At 40.7% G+C, this 18,495-nt stretch overlaps 1 protein-coding gene across 10 annotated transcripts in view; it reads right to left on the bottom strand.

Moving 5' to 3' along the window:
* GRIP1 (glutamate receptor interacting protein 1) overlaps positions 1-18,495 on the bottom strand; it is a 234,344-nt gene that overhangs the window by 46,858 nt on the left and 168,991 nt on the right. For all 10 annotated transcript variants that reach the window (XM_086472047.1, XM_086472071.1, XM_086472030.1 and 7 more), the window contains exons 8-9: positions 1,962-2,109; positions 185-354 (exon numbers count right to left, since the gene is read on the bottom strand). In XM_086472047.1, the coding sequence (XP_086328173.1) occupies positions 185-354; positions 1,962-2,109 (318 nt within the window). The remainder of the gene's footprint in view (positions 1-184; positions 355-1,961; positions 2,110-18,495) is intronic.

The following is an 18,495-nucleotide window of genomic DNA, read 5'->3' as shown; positions in this document are numbered from 1 at the left end:
TCGGAGGGTACATTGAGGTCGAGAAAACACAGAGCTTCTCAAAAATTGCAGAAGCATAACCTGGGGAGCTGAAACAACATTTACAGACATAACTGCCGTGATAGCTTTCTTGGCCATTCAGCAAGGGCATGCAAAGTAAAAGACAGAAAAAGAAAGGGGTATTTTGTGCTACAGATCCTCTTACCGTGCTCCGGGCCTTTCAGTGCTAGCCGTGTCTGGTGGTGAGGAAGGATCTCAAGTTTGACATTATCCGCTGCATTAGCCAAAAATTGTGTTGCTTCTGCCAGTGTACAGTATTCCATGCTGGTGCCATCAATGGACAGAATATGGTCTCCTACATGTAATGCACCACATCTACATAAAAAGGGAAAAACTCGGTATGATCAGGTATGCTCTTTGCTTGGAAAATGAGTTTTACTGCCTTCAAACTGGTCATGACAACTATGAACGTGTTCTTTTTTTTCGAGAGAGATTTGTGTTTTGTAGGCATTGTCACTGGTCAGACTTTATATCTATTAGTACAAACCTTAAAAACAATTCAGTTAATACAGTATATGCCAAGACATCACTCACAGAACTGGAATGGGATAGCTGACTATAAAAATATGTGTGAATGGCAGCAGAATAAAATGAGAAGAGCTTAAGGAGACTCAAATAACTTGGTCACATATCCCTCACACAAGCACCCAGTTCATCATTTTTTGAGTTATATTTCAAACATCTATTAGTACAAAAGCTGTAAATGATGATGAAATTATGCAGTAGTCAAACAAATAATGAAACCAGGGCTAGCATGGTGACTTGAGGAGTGGGGTGGGGAGGGGGCTATCTGCTAAATCTCGCTGCACTCAAGAGACTGGCTACTGGATGAGTTGAGAAATGCAAACACAGCAGTCAGCATCCCGACGTACCAGTCAAGTGGACAGCTCCTTTAATTGGTTACCCCCTGTGAAATGGGAAAAAACAGAGGGAGAAAATTAAAGCATCCTGCACCATTGAACTGGAGAACACCCCTGGATCAATGGCCGTCACTCTCAAAGTTTCTACTGTAGGGAAAAGCCCACAGAGGAGCTGTAGACTCACTGCTACAAGTGGGTGCTACCAAAAGCACCGTTGTCAAAGAGGAGTTACAAGGTAGGGTGACTGGGGACATGCAGGAGGAATTTGCTGCTGAAACGTAATATTTAAGGAATTTTTAGATAGAGATATGTATTTAGAAATATACTGTATATGTATAAACACACACACACACTCACACGCACACGCCCCAGAAAAGATCCCACAGCTCTGTTACAGAGGTTTAGACCACTGAGGAAAAATATAAACCTTTTTTTTTTAATGGTTTAAATGATTTTATTTAAAGGTTTAAATGATGTGCAAAAATTACAGCAAAATAACTTCAAAATACAGAAGCCAGTCTTCCTAATACTTCAGTCGTATTCTAAAGTATCAATAAAAAAATCCAGACATAAGAAGTTCCATTTCGCTGTGCCACAAGAATGAGCAATATATTCTAATAGAACGCCTCAAGGTTGCAAAGCCTCAAAATTTACTTCCCTTGACAGCTGTTCCGCATTGTGGGCTTACTTTAAGAATTCCAGTGGGTTATTTACTTTTTTAAAATACTAATCTCTGCCACAGCATTACATTTAATAGTCAGAGCAGACCTCTAAAATCCTGTGTTGCATAGTGCAAGCAGAGAGTCGCATGTTACACAGGGGCTGGCTTATGTCATTGAATACTACATGCACAAGCTAAAGTAAATGGTGGCCTGGAAGTCTTAAACTCGGCAGTATGGAACAACAATCTGACAAAGTGCCAATTCTGAGACCTGCAACCTTGACAGCATCTGGTTCAGTCAATTTTACCAAAAAAGGGAAGGGTTTCTTTAAAACCAAACCAAATGAAACAAAATAAAATGGATGTATGGACCTCTGGTGTCAGCCCTCTGTTGCACTCACCTGTCTGCAATACTCGCAGATTTGATTTTGTCTATGACAATGACCTGTTTGTTGCAGCACATCGAGGTAGATAGTGCAACCCCAAGAGCAGCACCGGGAGTTTTGGCAACTTCAACTAGCAGTGGCCCAGACGCTGTTGCTACTGAATCTGTTAAATTAGACAACAAAAGATCAGTGTTACACCAATGTGGTATTTACGCCATTTTCATATTTTCCCGCATAAAATCTCCATGGCTACTCTATTTCTCTAACCAGACAACACACCACTTAAAGGTATTCTGGAATAGCATCAGTTTAGGTGTCAAGAATTAGATCTTCATGTTGAAAATGACAAAACCAAGAGGAAGTTTGTGAATCTGAGATGTCCGGAAGCTTCTCCGTGTGTCAGAATCAGAGATGGACCACGTTAGGGAATGAGGATGTGTTAGCAAATCACTGCCCTGAACAACTGGAATTTAAAACAGGCATGCTGAAGAAACAGAATTAATAAAAAAAGGCAGAAAATTATCTGAAAAAAAATTAATAGGTGAATAGTTTAGGATGCTAAATTAATTTTCAGAGAAGAAGAGGAAAGTCTGTGGACAACAGCTATAATAATGAAATGAAGAAGGTGAAGAAAGGGTCTACCAGAAATCCTTCACAAAAAGAAAGGACAATTTAGGAGAAAACTGTGAAAGTGCAGGAGGCATGACAGCTAAAAATGGTAGGAGTTAAAGCAAAATGCATGTGAGGAGGTTCAGAAGATTCTTGTAATACCCTGTCACTGGATGAAGTACTGCCTTGCAACAGGGCACAGACAGTAAATGACCAACACTGAAAAAAGCAAGCAGAAAAATAGGAGGCTGCAACAGTCAGGACTGACTCCTGTGGCAAGGAACTATGCCCAAGAGAGACAAGTGCTAGGAAGAACAAAGAAAAAAGACAGCAGGCTGCTTCCTAAATGCCAAAACAAAGCAGGCAGTGATAAGGGTGAAGTACGTTCTGCAGACTGCCTGAGAGCTCCTACTAACCGATACCCATTGATCAACAACAGATCTCAGTGGAGTAAGATATAATAAGTGAAGGTGTCCTTTAGGGACATACAAAGACTGTGACAAAGAAAGTGATACCAGAAGCCTTTGGAGGTACTTACAATTAGAATAAGGAAAAAATGAATAAACAAAGACTTACACTGGAGCAAAGTTACCAAATATCCTGCTAGCAAACAGGAGGGATTCGTATTCAGAGTACTGGAGCCTGTCATAAGAATACCAAGAAAACTTTCAACTGTGATGTCTCTCAGAAGTCCCTGAGATCGAAGGTGTAAAAGAACTGCAGCTGGGCTTCAAAGTATGGAGGAGAAGACAGATGGAAGACGTTCCATTCAGTCTTAAATCTAGAAAATCAGACCAAAAATGTAATTCTGACACAGAAGAGAAAGACTGTGAAACAGTGTATTACTGTATGAAACTAACAAGCTATATGATGATTAGAGCTGTTAGAGAGTAGCGTAGGGGAAAGGGACCTGGGGGTCCTAGTGAACAGCAGGATGACCGTGAACCAGCAATGGGCCCTTGTGGCCAAGAAGGCAAATGGCATCCTGGGGTGTATTAGAAGGGCTGTGGTCAGTAGGTCGAGAGGTTCTCCTCCCCCTCTACTCTGCCCTGGTGAGACCCCACCTGGAATATTGTGTCCAGTTCTGGGCCCCTCAGTTCAAGGACAGGGAACTGCTTGAAATAGTCCAGTGCAGAGACACAGAGATGGTTAAGGGGGTGGAACATCTCCCTTCTGATGAAAGGCTGAGGGAGCTGGGTCTCTTGAGCCTGGGGAAGAGAAGACTGAGGGGTGACCTCGCTAATGTTTATAAACACGTAAATGCGAGTGTCAGGAGGACGGAGCCGGGCTCTTCTTGGTGATGTCCAGTGATAGGACAAGGGACAACAGGTGCAAGCTGGAGCATAGGAGGTTCCACATTAACATAAGGAAAAACTTTTTCACTGTGAGGGTGACAGAGCACTGGAACAGGCTGCCTGGAGAGGTTGTGGAGCCTCCTTCCATGGAGACATTCAAAACCCGCCTGGACGCATTCCTGTGTGATCTACTCTGGCAGGGGGGTTGGATTAGATGACCTTTCGAGGTCCCTTCCAACCCTTAACATTCTGTGATTCTGTGACGATACAAGAAATTGAATGAGAGCTTGATGAACTCACACTCAGCTAACCTGCTCTTCCTAGTTAGAGAGTAATGCAGGTAAACTGGATATAGAAATGGAGTGTAAAAAATGTGCTTGATGGAATAACATACAATACCAGCAAAGCATCAGTTAATTATTATAGAGCTTCTTTTTCCCCCACAACTTGAAATAATTTTTACATTTCTGTTGTCTTTTTTCCAGTTAGAAACTCGAGGGTTTGAAGGGGAGATTTAGTATTTTTAAGGGGAGATTTAGCATTTTTGAAAGTGCCCATTAAATCTGAGTGATTCATTTTAGTGCCCAACTGGGACTGACTTTTTAAACGCTGAACTTCCACAGGCACTGCCAAAATAAGCTGTTCCACAAATCTAAACCAAACTTTAAATTGTGATCCAAAAGATGAGAGTCCACCCAGTAGCATTCCTGCCTGAAGCTTCAGGCATTAAACAGCTTTAAAGCTGGATGAACTGCCCTTAGCAGTCTTTATCTAGTAATAAAGAAGGGGGTTATCAGAAGATGCCTTGGTTAAGGGTCTAAGTAAGGCAGGATGCTCACGGTGACTTGCATAAAGCCAAATAAGCACATGCAGCAGAGCAGAATTTAAGAATTCCCAATTCCCATCCCTGCCCCGAGAAACAATTATTTTCTTCTTTAATATTCCAGTGGTTTCTGGAGCTACAAACAAGCTTGCATTTACAAACATATGGGAAGAAGACTCCAACAACCTTTGTCATCAGTACTGTGACAAAGGTTTGAACTCACATCGATCCAGAAAATGGCAAAGCTCAACTTGTTATGGGCCTATCGCAAGTTCTTTCTGTAACGGTTGCCTTGAGGAGCGGAGAGAAAACGAAATGCAAATATCTCTTGAGAATGAGTAAATCTTCCAAGATGCTGCTCCAGAGTTACTTGAGAAATGCACGATCAGCTTATGCCCTAGCGTTATTTCCCAGGTGCCTGCTGAAATGCACTGGGAAGGCAAACCAAGGCAGACAGGATGAATAAATAAGATAACTACATCAGAGGAACCAGAAGAGAAGAAATGGAGTGTGTCTAACTGTGGAAAATAAACACAAGGAAGAGAAATCAGAAAGCAATAATCAAGCACACAATCCCTGACAGAGAAGGATTAGTGAAGTAAAGCATGGATATGAAAAATGAATCATACAGGTATAAGTTATTCATGTGTGAAGATGTTTCAGTCATTAAGATATTTACACCATGACTGAAGCACTTACACACTACGTTGATTTATTGGCTCTGTAATTACATAAGATATACTGATGAATGTTTGCATGAAAAACGCACTAGATTTTTGATTTTGTTAATAATTTTTCTCATTTTTGAGCACTGCATCTCAATCAGTACAAGAGGCTTGATTAAAACCTCCCAGAGGAAGCAGCATTGCCTTCCGCATGCTAATACATTTCTTCAGCTAGATAGCGGCATACATTTTTTTATTTGACAGCTTAAATCACTGGCAACAAGGGGTTTTATTCTGATATACTTTTATGATGTATAAATATAGTATATGATATATAAAAAGTTTTGGATAAAATAAGCAGTGTCACCACCCTCCCTCACCTCAAAAGATAATCACAAATGATTTTTAAAATTGAAATAAGTATTTTTTTATTCTGATTTCCAATGGAAATAAAGCCTAAGCAATCACATTACATGCATTTGTTCCTATACTTGTAAATGTATGTACCTGCTAATCCTTGCCTATCCTCATGGCTTGTTGAATTTGGTTCAACAACTGATGGGTGGTGCAGGACAGAAATCCTCTTTAGGATTCCCACAGTAGAGCAAGCTAAAAAGTGAGCTGCTTGTATTAGGCAGCAGAGAATCTACATGTGAAACAGTACTTACAAGTGCCCCCAAATGGGAAAAGCTTCAGTCATAGCTTGCAATCAATATTGATACTAAATCCATAGGAAAATAAACTTTATTAGTCTATGATGCTTTTTTTTTTAATTATTTTTTTCTTCCCAAAGCTTTCATGTACTTCAAGCTGGGAAGTGCTGGGAAGTTCCTGTAGGAACACCAAGCTCTGTTGCTACTATCTGTGCTCTGCAGCTTCTCACTTCTCTAACTGGAAGGATGTGGGTGCTTGCTTCCCCCCCCCAAAGTCAGGGCAACACAAGGTACAAATAATTTTTTTGAGCAGCTTGGAAGAGACAGACAAGAGGAAGGGTGTCAAAACAGGTTTTGACCTCAAAAAGCCACTAAACCAATTGAAAGACACAGCTCCATAAGAATCCTGTTGATCTTGCCTGGATGCTGCTGTATCTTCTAGGAATGATGTGAGTAACAAACAAGTGGATACCTTACTATCTCACGCTAATATTTCTCTCCCCAAGTTTTTTCCCTATCACATGTCCACAAGCTAACAATTTTTTCAACTTAAAACAGTATATAGCAGGTTCATGTAACCTTCTCTGTTGATGTTATGATTCTCTGACTGAAAGCAGTAAAAAGAAAATAACACAGCAAGCCTGTGCTGGTTGAGAACAGGAAACAAATGCATAGTTACTCAAAATTGCAGTTTTCCCAAAGCAAAGCTTTAATGCTTTTGTAGCAATGCATTCACAGATCTAAATGTGTCTCACTCCTGTCAAACTAGGAGACAGCATTTCACAGAAATATTGCTTCTTGGCCAAAAAAATGTGCTCTTCTGTTCCTTACATCTTTCTTTGTTCCCTTCACACAAAATCTTTACAGCCCATAGATAGCGAGTAGAGCAATACCTCTCTCAGGTAGGAGCTTTCTTTTGTCCATTTGGTTCTTGTCAGTGCACACGGTTCTTTATCTTCTCTCTCTTTTCTGTAACCCTAATTTTTATACCCAGTACCTGTGTGCTTCATGCTCAGACTAGTCAAGAAAGCATATTGTTAATTACAACAAAGGGACACTCAGATTATATTTTCAGAGCACAAAACCTCATTAAGATCATGTCATATGACACCTGGAGATCTTTCTATAACCCTCCTAAAAGGAAAAACACCGTCTATCCCTAAAACACAATTTCCAGTACCAATATCCTAAGACTGGAGCAGTAGCTGGGTGGTACACAGGGATGTATTTTGGTGAAGTTAAGGAATATCGTTGGGGAAATGGAAAAATCTGGAATATCTGATACACCCTCCTTTAATAGCAAAACACTGAAAAATTTACAGCAAATCAGTTTGGAGAAATCAGTTTGAATCCCCCCATGACTCCCAAATGCCCTACATTCTACACTTTCTTTCCTCTGTTCTCTGCATGTATTTTTTTTTTAATTTACAAAAAGCAATTATTCTTTTCCAGCACCCGCTCAGTAATCACACATGCTACAGCTCTGATGCCTGTGAGACAGTCATGGGTTGTTCCCCAAGGAACCTGTTGAGTAAACTCTCATCTAAGGACCCCCACAAGTCCTTCTATACAGAAACACACAGCCATTTCCTTGAACTTGCTTTCTTTAACAAAAACACAACAGAATGTAGGGGAGGTGTGTGATTTATGTATGTGACCCAGCATGAATAACAGAAAGGGTCCAATGTAAAATACTCTATTTCAGCCGTTTCTCACTCTAGAAAGGTTGAGAAAACTGACATGCCACCATCAGCACCCACTGCACAAGTGCAAGGTACTCAGAAACTGCAGTGGTGAGTCTAGTGTGTAAGGCACAGAATGGTATGACAAGGGTCCCAGCTACTGCTGCCAGATCTGGACCTTTATTTGCCATACCTCAGCTGCAACATGGTATTTTACAGAATAGCCGATGGTAGGGAACACGCAGCAGGCATAGTTGTGTCAGTCTATTAAAAATCAGCCTGTGAGGGATTAGCACCCCAATTTTCTATAGGAAGTAGCAGGAGCTGAAACATTAAAATGATTTTTTTTTTTTTTTTTTTTTTTTTACAGAAACGTCTAAAATTTCAGGTGTCAGACATACCATAGGTTTATCACCAGGAGAGCTTTCAGTATTTGCCATTACTTTGGAAAGCTAGATTGCTGAAATGCAAAAATCAGTCGATACATTTCTTACAGGGCACTTAGAATCCATGGCCAGTTGTACAAATTCGAGCCCAATTAACCAACCCAAAGAATGGGCAGAACTTTTAACAGACGGGATAAATTTTGTTTCCGAGACCTGTGGCTTCAGCGGTGACATTCTCCTTACAGACCATTTTTCTGGATGAATTTTGTTTCCAAGACCTGTGGCTTTAGCGGTGACACTCTCCATACAGACCATTTTTCAAGGACCTTTATAGCATTTCTCAGCTGACAGTGGAGCAACATAAAAGCACTCAGGGATTCTGTGTGCATTCACATCCACTTTTCTTCATTAACCAACAGACTATTCATTACTGTCAAAGAGTATCTTAAATTGCACTTAATGAATCTTGTCATCCTCCATGTGGTTCGCTTATTGTATTCTTAAGGACTATTTTTTTAAATGAACACCAACCTAGAAAGAACATCCTTTGTGCCCGTTAAAACACTCTCTTTGTAAGACTGATACACTCAAAGTTTTCCCAACTCCTCAGTCCAGTGGCAAGACTGTGTCCCTGTCTGTGATAGTGAGACTCATAACCTTCTATCGTACCATGGCCCCACCATTTCCCTTCTCACATTTTCCTGAGACTGCCCTAGTGATATTGGGGGTCGACCTCCTCCAATTGACTGCCTTTTCCATGGTCTCCAGCAAAACAACAGCCAAACTCAGAAATAGCTAGTTACTTTACTGTGCAAGAGAAAGATTTGCTGGGAGTGGGGAAGCTTTCCTCCATGCTTCTCCTTCCTCTCCACTAACACCTTTCTTCTTCCTTCCCCGGGGTTGTAGTTCACCAGGCCACAGATGCAGAGATGAAGAAAACCCACTTTTGGGTTAGCTATCTTGCTAACCCACTTAATCTCCTTTGTAGGGGTGCTTTCATTCACTCATATTTAACAATAAATAGATGATTAGCTAAGCCTCCCTTACACACTCAGAGCTGACTGATGGTTATTTAAATACTGATTTTTTGGGGGGTGGGAGGCTGCTTATTTATGTAATACCATTTGCTTGTACTCCAAAGATAATTTGATCTCAAGAAATCCCTAATCTCCATTTTGCAAAGAAGGGAATATTAATTACATATTTTTTAAGATGATCTAATTAAGAAATTGAGATTGGGATCATGGGTCAATGGTTTCAAGAGGAAAAGCAGCAGCAATAAGGCAGTAACAAGACTTCTGCAGTGTCTAAAGGGCACAGGAACAACATTCAAGATGCCCTACAGCTGGGTAGTGCCATTATCACTCATTCAGAGCAATATTATTTGTTTCCTCATACTTTTGTGACTGTAAAGGTCGTAAGTGAACCACACACAGGGCACTGATGCACAGTACTGGCCTTGGTATTCTGTTCTACTAGAACTGCATGTGTTTGCACCCTGGCTTTGTTCATGCTTCATTTAGCAGAGTAACCTTTTTCCATCTCAGATCTCATGGGAAAACTAGAATCAATGCCAGCTAGCAAGCTCTGATAATGATTTCTGAAAAGCTAAAAGTCATTGACAGTGTTTCTAATTCTCCCCTGAGATCTAGAATACAAAAAACCATTAATAAGCTTAACAACATGTGAGGCTTTCCCCTAAAATATATTTTGGAATGGAGTGAGCTGGCATTATATATTGCAAGCAATATTTGGGGAAAGAGTGTGGTAGCTTCTTTAATAATAAAACAACTATTTAAAAATTAAATACTGTTCTTATTCAAAGGGTCAGTGGCAGTCTCCAAGGCCCAACTTACAACCTACCATAAAATATGTGTGTTCCTAGTGCTCCCTTGATTACGGAGTATCTGTGTGTTCCAGGCAGGCTGTAGAGTAAGCAACAGTTGTTCTAATTTTGCCCAGCTCAGCTAGAATTAGAGGGGAAATAACAGTACTAAAAAAAACCCCAAAACTATCTATTTCCTTATTGCCAGTAACAGAACAGCACTGGAGCTGCTGGGCTACTACTAATTGAAAGAAATCGCAGAAAGCCCACAGAAAAACATGAAATTGCTGTTAAGGAAAAAAGGCACCAATGGCATTTTATACCCTCTCACCTTTAGAATAATCAGATTTCAAAGATGAAAAATAGGAATAATTTCAAGAGGATGCCAGCAGAATGAGTAATAGTGAAATCGGAGGGACCTCTCAATGTCAGAATGGAAAACAAAGACATTACTCTCTAAACAAATGTGCCACCTATCTCCTCCCCTATACACAAGTAATTTCATATCCTTGTCAACTGACTGGCACAGTCTTTCGATTTTCCTCTTCTTGCCTAATTCCTGGAGTGCCTCTAAAGCCTCTAATTCAGCCAAGCTCTTCAAATCAAAAGCTTAGGAGCTGCCTTCACCTAATTTCATACTTTGCAACCTTAGCCCTGTCATCCGTGTCAGCTCAGAAATGCCAGCTAACCAGCTGAAGAACCATCCCTGCCTTCAAAGGTGCTCATACCAGCGTGGGTGGGGATGTACTTGAAATTTGCTTGGGACTTTCTCAGATTTTCTCTTATGTTCAGGCCACAAAAGCCTGCCTAAACCCTGTTTGCTAAAAAGACTTTCTCCAATTCTTGGGACACTCCTTCCTCCTACTAACTCTGTTTCAAGCTCAAGACATTTTTCATTTTTATTAGGTCCCTTCTCTGCTCAAAAGCTGTATTAAATGTCATTCTCTTTATTTATCCGTATCTTTCTTTTTGTTTGCCCTGTTAATTGAAAATCATCTATTTCTGAATATACAACAGAGAGAGGACATGGTGGATGGAGCCTGTACAGAAGATCCTGGATTTGCCTCTTTGAGGCTAGTCTGAATGCATTTTAAATAAGCCCAGGCTCTGCAATTTCTTTCCTTTGCTACCTTGAAAATGAATATTACACAGAAAATTCAGACAGCACTTAAAGAACTACTGAAACCTCAAATCTCCACCCTTGATGCCAGGACATGGTTTCAGAACTTGGGAGCCTATAAATACACCTTTATGGTAAGTTTGGCAACCTGGGCCCCAAACACCACCTTTCTATTGAAAGATGGCTCCTGAAAACCACTCTGAAATACTATATAGCACTAGACCGATTATGAAATGTTCGCAGAAGTCACCAGCAACGGATTTCTGCCTGTATTTCATTCCAGGAATGGAAGTCACAAATAATTATTTTTTTAAAACCATCTTCCAAAATAAGAAAGACTCCCCTAATGGTGCAAATAATATATAAACTCCTCTGCTGAGACCCTGCAATAAACACACTATTTTCTCTATTGCATGAAGCATAGATAAAGTCACAGAACCATCAGATCACAGAATGGTTTGGGTTGGAAGGGACCTCTGAAGATCATCTAGTTTCAACCCCCCTACCACAGGCATGGACATCTTCCACTAGACCAGGTTGTTCCAAGCCCCATCCAACCTGGCCTTGAACACTACCAGGGAGAGGGCAGCCACAGCTTCTCTGGCCAACCTGATAGACAGATAAAAGAACTTCTCATACTTATTTTTTCTTTCAAGTAGGACAGGAAATAAAATATACAAGAACTTTGATTTCTTCAAAACACTCCAGCTTTCACACAGTTCTGTAACTGACAAATCACAAGAACTAGAACAAATAAGGACAACAGAGTCTGCATCTCTGCCTGCAGACTAAGACACAGCTGGTATGCCAAATTTTACATCTGCTAGCCTTGAAAGTATGCCTGTAAGTACGAACTACTATAGAAAATATAAAGTGCTGCAGTACCCATAAATTATGTCTATTTGCCATAATGACCCTAAGTTGCTATCTAGCTGGAACAGTAATAATTAGAGTGGGAGTGGATTCTCTTCAAAAGCCTACAGAGCACAAAAGCACCTCACTGCCAGCACTTGACAGATGGGAACAGACACTGAGAACACCCAAACTTTGTGTTGGGCTGACAGTTCCCATCTGCCCACGGCTCTACCAGGACAACGACACCTCGGATAATCCCAAAAGTTTCAGAGCAAAGGTGTGCCCTGGACAGTTTGGACATCTTGATAAGAGAGCCGACATGCACATGTAACAGTTAAGGCAAGTAAGGACATGTCAACGCTCTAGTGGTGAGACACCTGAGCTGTCCCTGTCTCCCTGCCACGCCAGTGGAAGCTGAAGCCTTGGAAGCAGCAGAGCCACACAAGTGAGGTGCTGGGCCTGTGACAGCCACTTCTGCTTCTCACCAGGGTGACTGACGCAAGTGCAGCCCCACTCCCGTGTAGCTGGGCTTCTTGGCGTTCTTGAGGTGCATGACTAGACCTTGCTCAAGAGTTCTCTGTACTTAGCCATACCGTCTCATACATTCATGATTACTTCTACATGCATGCGTTAGTGACCTCTGCACACAAGCTAAGTGCAGTCTCTGCCTTGGAAAGTGGCTTTGGGCATGCCTCTGCTAACACTGAAATCAACAGACTTAGTTTGGTTGAACAGGCAAGAGTTTTCAGACTAGTCTGAAACTCTCCTCTAAAAAGCTTATTAGGTTGAGTATTGTCCTGGTTTTGGCTGGGATAGAGTTAATTTTCTTCCTAGTACCTGCTACAGTGCTATGTTTTGGATTTAGTGTGAGAATAACGCTGATAACACACTGATGTTTTAGTTGTTGCTAAGTAACGATTATCCTAACACAAGGACTTTTCAGTTTCCCATGCTCTGCCAGCAAGGAGGTGCACAAGAAGCCAGGCGGGAGCTTGGCCAGGACAGCTGACCTGAACTAGCCAAAGGGATGTTCCATACCATAGGATGTCATGCTCAGTATATAAACTGGGGGGGGGGGAGTTGGCTGGGAGGGGCAGATCGCTGCTCGGATATCTGTCAGTGGGTGGTGAGCAACTGCATTGTGCATTGTCCTTTTCTTGGGTTTTATTTCTCTCTCTTTTTGTTATACTACTTTTAATTAGAATTATTATTGTATATTATTATGACGATTTTTTTTTTTTTTTTTTTTTTTTCTTCAACGGTTGGACTTGATGATCTCAGAGGTCTATTCCAACCTAATGATTCTATGATTCTATGATTATTATTTTATTTTAGGTATTAAACTGTTCTTATCTCAACCCATGATTTTTACCTTTTTCTTCCCTGATTCTCCTCCCCATCCCACTGGGAGGGGGGAAGAGTGAGCGAGCAGCTGTGTGGTGCTTAGTTGCCGGCTGGGATTAAACTACGACAGTATAAACCAGAAGAAAAGAAAAATTGAAGTAAACTCTATATCATTGTCCACAACAGATAATATGAATTTCTGATGCTACAAGTTTGTACTATCAGTATCACTTTTTTCCCCAAAAACTTCAGTGTCTTTTCAATAATTTGTGCTCTAGCACAGCTGTCTTATAAATAATTGGTGTGTTGGCACAGCCGCGGTATAAAATGCTACCATGCAGAAGGTCGAGGCTGAGATCTGACCTTGATATTTACGCTCTGAGGAGCAGAGTGAGAGTTTTGCAGCTCTCAGGGGTTACACAGGATATTTTGCCATTCAATGCCAACCACTCATGAAATGAAACTCTGGTAGAATAAGTCAGGAAACAAGTTTATTAACTGCCCTCTCTTTCCGCTTTGGTATTGCAAAAACATTTCAAAGAAATAGAGCAAGTAATTCAGCTGAATTGCTCTCAAATCCAACACAGAAGCCATGGTTCTGAACATAAGCCTTTTGATCCCACATTGCAAAAATGATCCAGGATTGCTTACCTGTTGCCTATATATTTCCAGCTTTTCCCTTCTCAGTGTTTGTTCCAAGCAATACAGAAACTGTCCTACTGGGAATATTCACACATTTAAAGTAAAAGAAAGTTTCTATATCCCTTGTTCTCTGCAGTGTACATTTCCAGCAAAAACAATTCCTCACATATCTTCTCCCAAAATCCCAATCAAGTAATAACCTCTAAAAACTCAAGCACCCCGTAACTGATAAGAGTCCCAGCAATAAGTGCACTCTTTCATCTGCTTCCTCAGTAGGCAGCCTGCCAGCTTGCTTCCAGGGTCACCCTTGGCAAGGTTCCTATGCAGCTCCTCTTTTGCCACAGGACAAGCCATTTACCTCCTGCCAGAGCAGCTCCTGCTGCCAGGCTCAGAGGGACTCCAGGCCCTCTCATGCCCCTGTCTGATAACTTTTTTCTTTTTGAAGATGTTCCAGTGCTCATAAGGTACACAGATTTGTAATTCAGTAATTACTGAATTTGTGTAAAGGAAACTGAAAAGCCTTTTCCCTGTGTGTTTCTTTTTTTTTTTTTTTGATTGGTGAAAGTCCACCCAAATTTACCTAAGCTGTAAAGACCTTGAAAAATTAGAGGTCACAGTCCTCAGAAGAAGCCTATTCCATTCAACACTGCAGAGCTGACTGCAATAGAAAAACGGTGCTTATGCAAATTGTATAAACCCAAAGGAGAAGTTGATTAAAATCAGCAGAACATCAATATAAATCATTATAAAAATACATGCACACAAAAAAACCCTCAGAAGTGTCTGTTTACAAACAGAATGACATTAAAAGGAAAATATTATGGTCACCATGTGGGCACAAAGCACTTCAAACTTAATGAACCCCAGAATGAATATAGCCTGGATGAACTTATTTTTTACCTCCCTTCTTTAATTAAATAATTACATATTCTTCCTTCTTCAAGAGCCTCATGTGGAAGGTAGACAGTGACTATTTCATGAGTAGCAATACTTTCCCCTTTTTTTTCCATGCTCTGCCTTAATTACTAAACAGCATTCTCAACCTTCTCTGAGCATAGGCATTGGGGGGAGAGCTATTGTATGGTACAGCCTCAGAATACTCATTACAACACACATTTATCAATGATTTTATGTTATAACCACCTTTTAGAGCAAAAGCACAGCGTTTTCCCCACTGTATAGATAAACAAATTAGGATCAAAGACGTGAAGGTTGAAAGCATCCATTAGTCCGGAGAGGACAATTTGAGACACCTACGCCGGCATTCACTGCACCAAAACACAGGCATCTGTAGAGCAGACCAGAGGTAGCTACACCTGAGCTAGAGACCTGAACTCCCTCTACAACCATCAGAGAAAACTGGCATTTAAAAATTGTGTTTCACCTGCCCTAGTTTAGGCATCTGTAACAAGATGAGACAAGCTATTCTTCAGAACATTTCTCTCACTTGGCTGTTTTTGAGATCACTTAGTACTATGCAGCAGGTGACTGATGAAGGAAAACTGTATGCAATCATTCCAATTAAAATCTTTTATCATAACACATATGCTCCAAGGCATCTGAGTAAGGCTGCATGGGCATCTTTAATTCTTGCTTTTCCCACCCCTGAAGAGCTAAACTGAAAGAAACTTTGCAAAGACAAGAAAAACCTTTCCCCAATATACACAAAATCTTTTGGAAAAGTCATCACAAAATGCTGCTTCTCCTGAACACACTGAGCTGTATCCTTTCAAAAACTTCCCAGTATAGCTAAGTCTGGGTGGATAAGAGACTTTCCTGAAAAGGGCTTTCTCTACATGAACCAGCACCTACTGAATCGCATGTCTGTGTTCCAGGGCTTCAACAAGACACAACTTCACAAAGAAAAGTTTCCCCAACTTTCTCATCATTGGCAAAACAACTTCGTCTAAACTGACTCCTGAAAATGGCAGAACAATTTTGCCTGAAAATGCTTAAAAGAAAAATAATTTATAAATGTAGACTTAGGCAGTTACCTGGGGGAAGGTGGAAGAGGGCCACAAGAAAAAGCTTGGCGTAAACTGCTGAAGTTTTCACTGTTCTTAAAATGATGGGTTTAACTGTGAGGCAGTTTACAGAAGGCTCAAAAAGGCCCTTCCTCCTGCAAGGGGGATCATGAAGAAGCACAGAAAGGACACATTCTTTCTTCTTTGCTTTTCCTTTGCAGCTGTTCCGTAGTTTAAACACAGCAGCTGATACTTCTCCCACATTCCATATCCAAAGAATAGCAGAATGCTCTGTGACAGACCAGCAGTGCCAATGCCTCGCCATGACTCGTAACATCAAATGCTATCATGTGAAATCTGGTCTGCTATTTGAAAGCCAAAAAGTAAATAAAATTAAATGCATGATGGCTGTTCATCTAAGAGTTTCTCTAGTATGCTCGAGGGTGGAGACTTTTGCTGTGATCTAGATCCAAACTGGGACAACCTATAAAACTTATCACAAACCTGGTAATTTCATGTACATACACTCTGTTCCCATGATAACGCTGAAGTACCAGAAGAGAAATATCTTAGCAAAGGGACGAAGAGAAAATGGGCCTGTCATGTTCTCTTTGCATTAGCAGACAGGAGAGGACTGAGCAGTAACTGTGTGCAATTCAACAGTGCAAACAATGCCATTTTTAAATAACCTGCATCAGACTTAGGTCCTTGTAATACAGGTCTTTGCTACACTTCAGATGAGTTGGCTGTAGAATACCTAAAGGAGATGCTCTTATGCTGGCAGCAAAATAAAATATTGATTTAGTGGTGCAAACAGTGCTTAAACTAGAAGACTTTTATGCTGGCAGAAGATGTTTTTGTTGGTATAAACTAGGTGTCCATTTGGTGAGAACTAAGGAGAGGGGCAAAGAAGCACAGCTCTGCTGTTTATTTCTGTATGAGCAAAACTCTTCAAACACAGGACAAGAGGTAGATTTTTCTCCTTTGGGTCCTATTATACCAGCTGAAATCAATGAGAGTCTTCCTACCAAGTCATACAGGCTTGGACCAGGCCTCGGCTAACTTCATGAAAGGCACCTGACAGCTGACCCAAGGATCAATAGTTCTTGTTCTTGTCCTAAACACTTTGAAAGATGATGCCATACTGCAGCGCTTGCTGTGGCTAGCTGCAGCTTCATGTGCACGCAAAAACTACTGAATTCTGTGGACAGAATCACCTAGCAAAGCATATTCAACAATCAAGATAAAACTATACATTTAGCTAAAAATGGAATTCTATGGTATCTAATACCTGAATTAAACATTTATTTTAAAATGAGGACCTTAAATGTAAATAACGACATCTAGTTATAAGTTGCTGGTGGCCTCCCTGAGCCAAAAAAAGGCAAAAGGAATTGCAAGGAGAGTTTGGTTTAGATTTTCTTTGCAGCTGTGGAGGATGTTGTGCCAAAATCATATTAATGACAGAGGGAAAACCACAGGCTCAGTATGTCTGCAGTCCAGGGTTTATTTTTTTGTTTCTTTTTTTTTTTTTTAAAAAAAAATTTATTTAAGCTCCTTGAAGCCTTTAGATTTCAATTAAGAACTCAGGCAAGATGACCTGAATCAGCAATAGCTTCTGGATACAAAATAAAGGATAAAGAAAGACCCAACTAGGAGTTTTTAAAGAAAGCGTTGAGGGAATTCCTAAGTAACATAATACAAGTCCCAAAGCTCTGCCTTGAGGTGTACCTATTACCATCTTTTCATGTCTATAACCTTTGGATTATCTGCCAGAAAAATGTGAAACTAACTCCGTAATTCAGAAGCAATATGGGTTATCGTTGCTTCTGTGTAATACAATAGGAAACCTTACCCCAGAAAGCCCTTTCTTTCTCATTAGCATCCCCATTTCTGTTCCCCCATTGTCTGTCTCTTTTGTCCCCAGAGCCTCCTTGCCTCTGATGCCCTAAAGCCAATTTCATCTGATGGCAAAGCCCTACTCTGCTCCCAATTTCCTGCAGGTAACTTGAGGGTCTGGGTCACCACATGACTTGACTCACTTACAAGAATGAGTGCTTTTATACTGGTGGGGGTTCTGCATGTAAAAACACAATTTTATCAGCCAAGGAAGAAACATGTGGAGGCACATAAGAGGAAGGAAGAAACCTCAGCTTGCCACAGCTTTACCTGTAACCTTGGGAAGCTGTCATATCCTTCATTACTCATCTCTTCAGGAGGGCTCGGCACTCTTTCTGGCTGCAGTGAGCCATGACTTTTCTGCTAGTGTCAGAATTGCAATTAAAGATGAAACTGGTGAGTGGTCTAGATAAGTACTCTTCATAAAATCACTGCCACCCTCTACTCCTCCTCCAAGAAGAAAACAGGTAAGATTTAAATGAAACCTGCAGTAAGACGCTTGCCTTCGGTTTATTTTGAATGCATATTCAATTATCACAGAAACATCATTTTGTTAGGGTCCTCCAGCATCTACATTAAAATAGCAATATGACTAATCAATAATAGCTGTCAGAATATTCTGGCCAGTTTCCTTACAAACAAAAAGCACTAGACTCACAGAAGGTCAGACACCACTAATGTAAGTCACCAATGAATTGATTAAAAAAGAAAAATCCAATTATTTTTTTGGCTGAACACAAGCTAAGACACTGAGTAATTTTTATCGATACTGCTTCCCCAACCCACT

The sequence above is a fragment of the Leptosomus discolor genome, chromosome 1, assembly GCF_034619465.1.
Source record: "Leptosomus discolor isolate bLepDis1 chromosome 1, bLepDis1.hap2, whole genome shotgun sequence".
Classification (NCBI taxonomy): Eukaryota; Metazoa; Chordata; class Aves; order Leptosomiformes; family Leptosomidae; genus Leptosomus; species Leptosomus discolor.
This window is presented reverse-complemented; position numbering and strand designations above follow the sequence as displayed.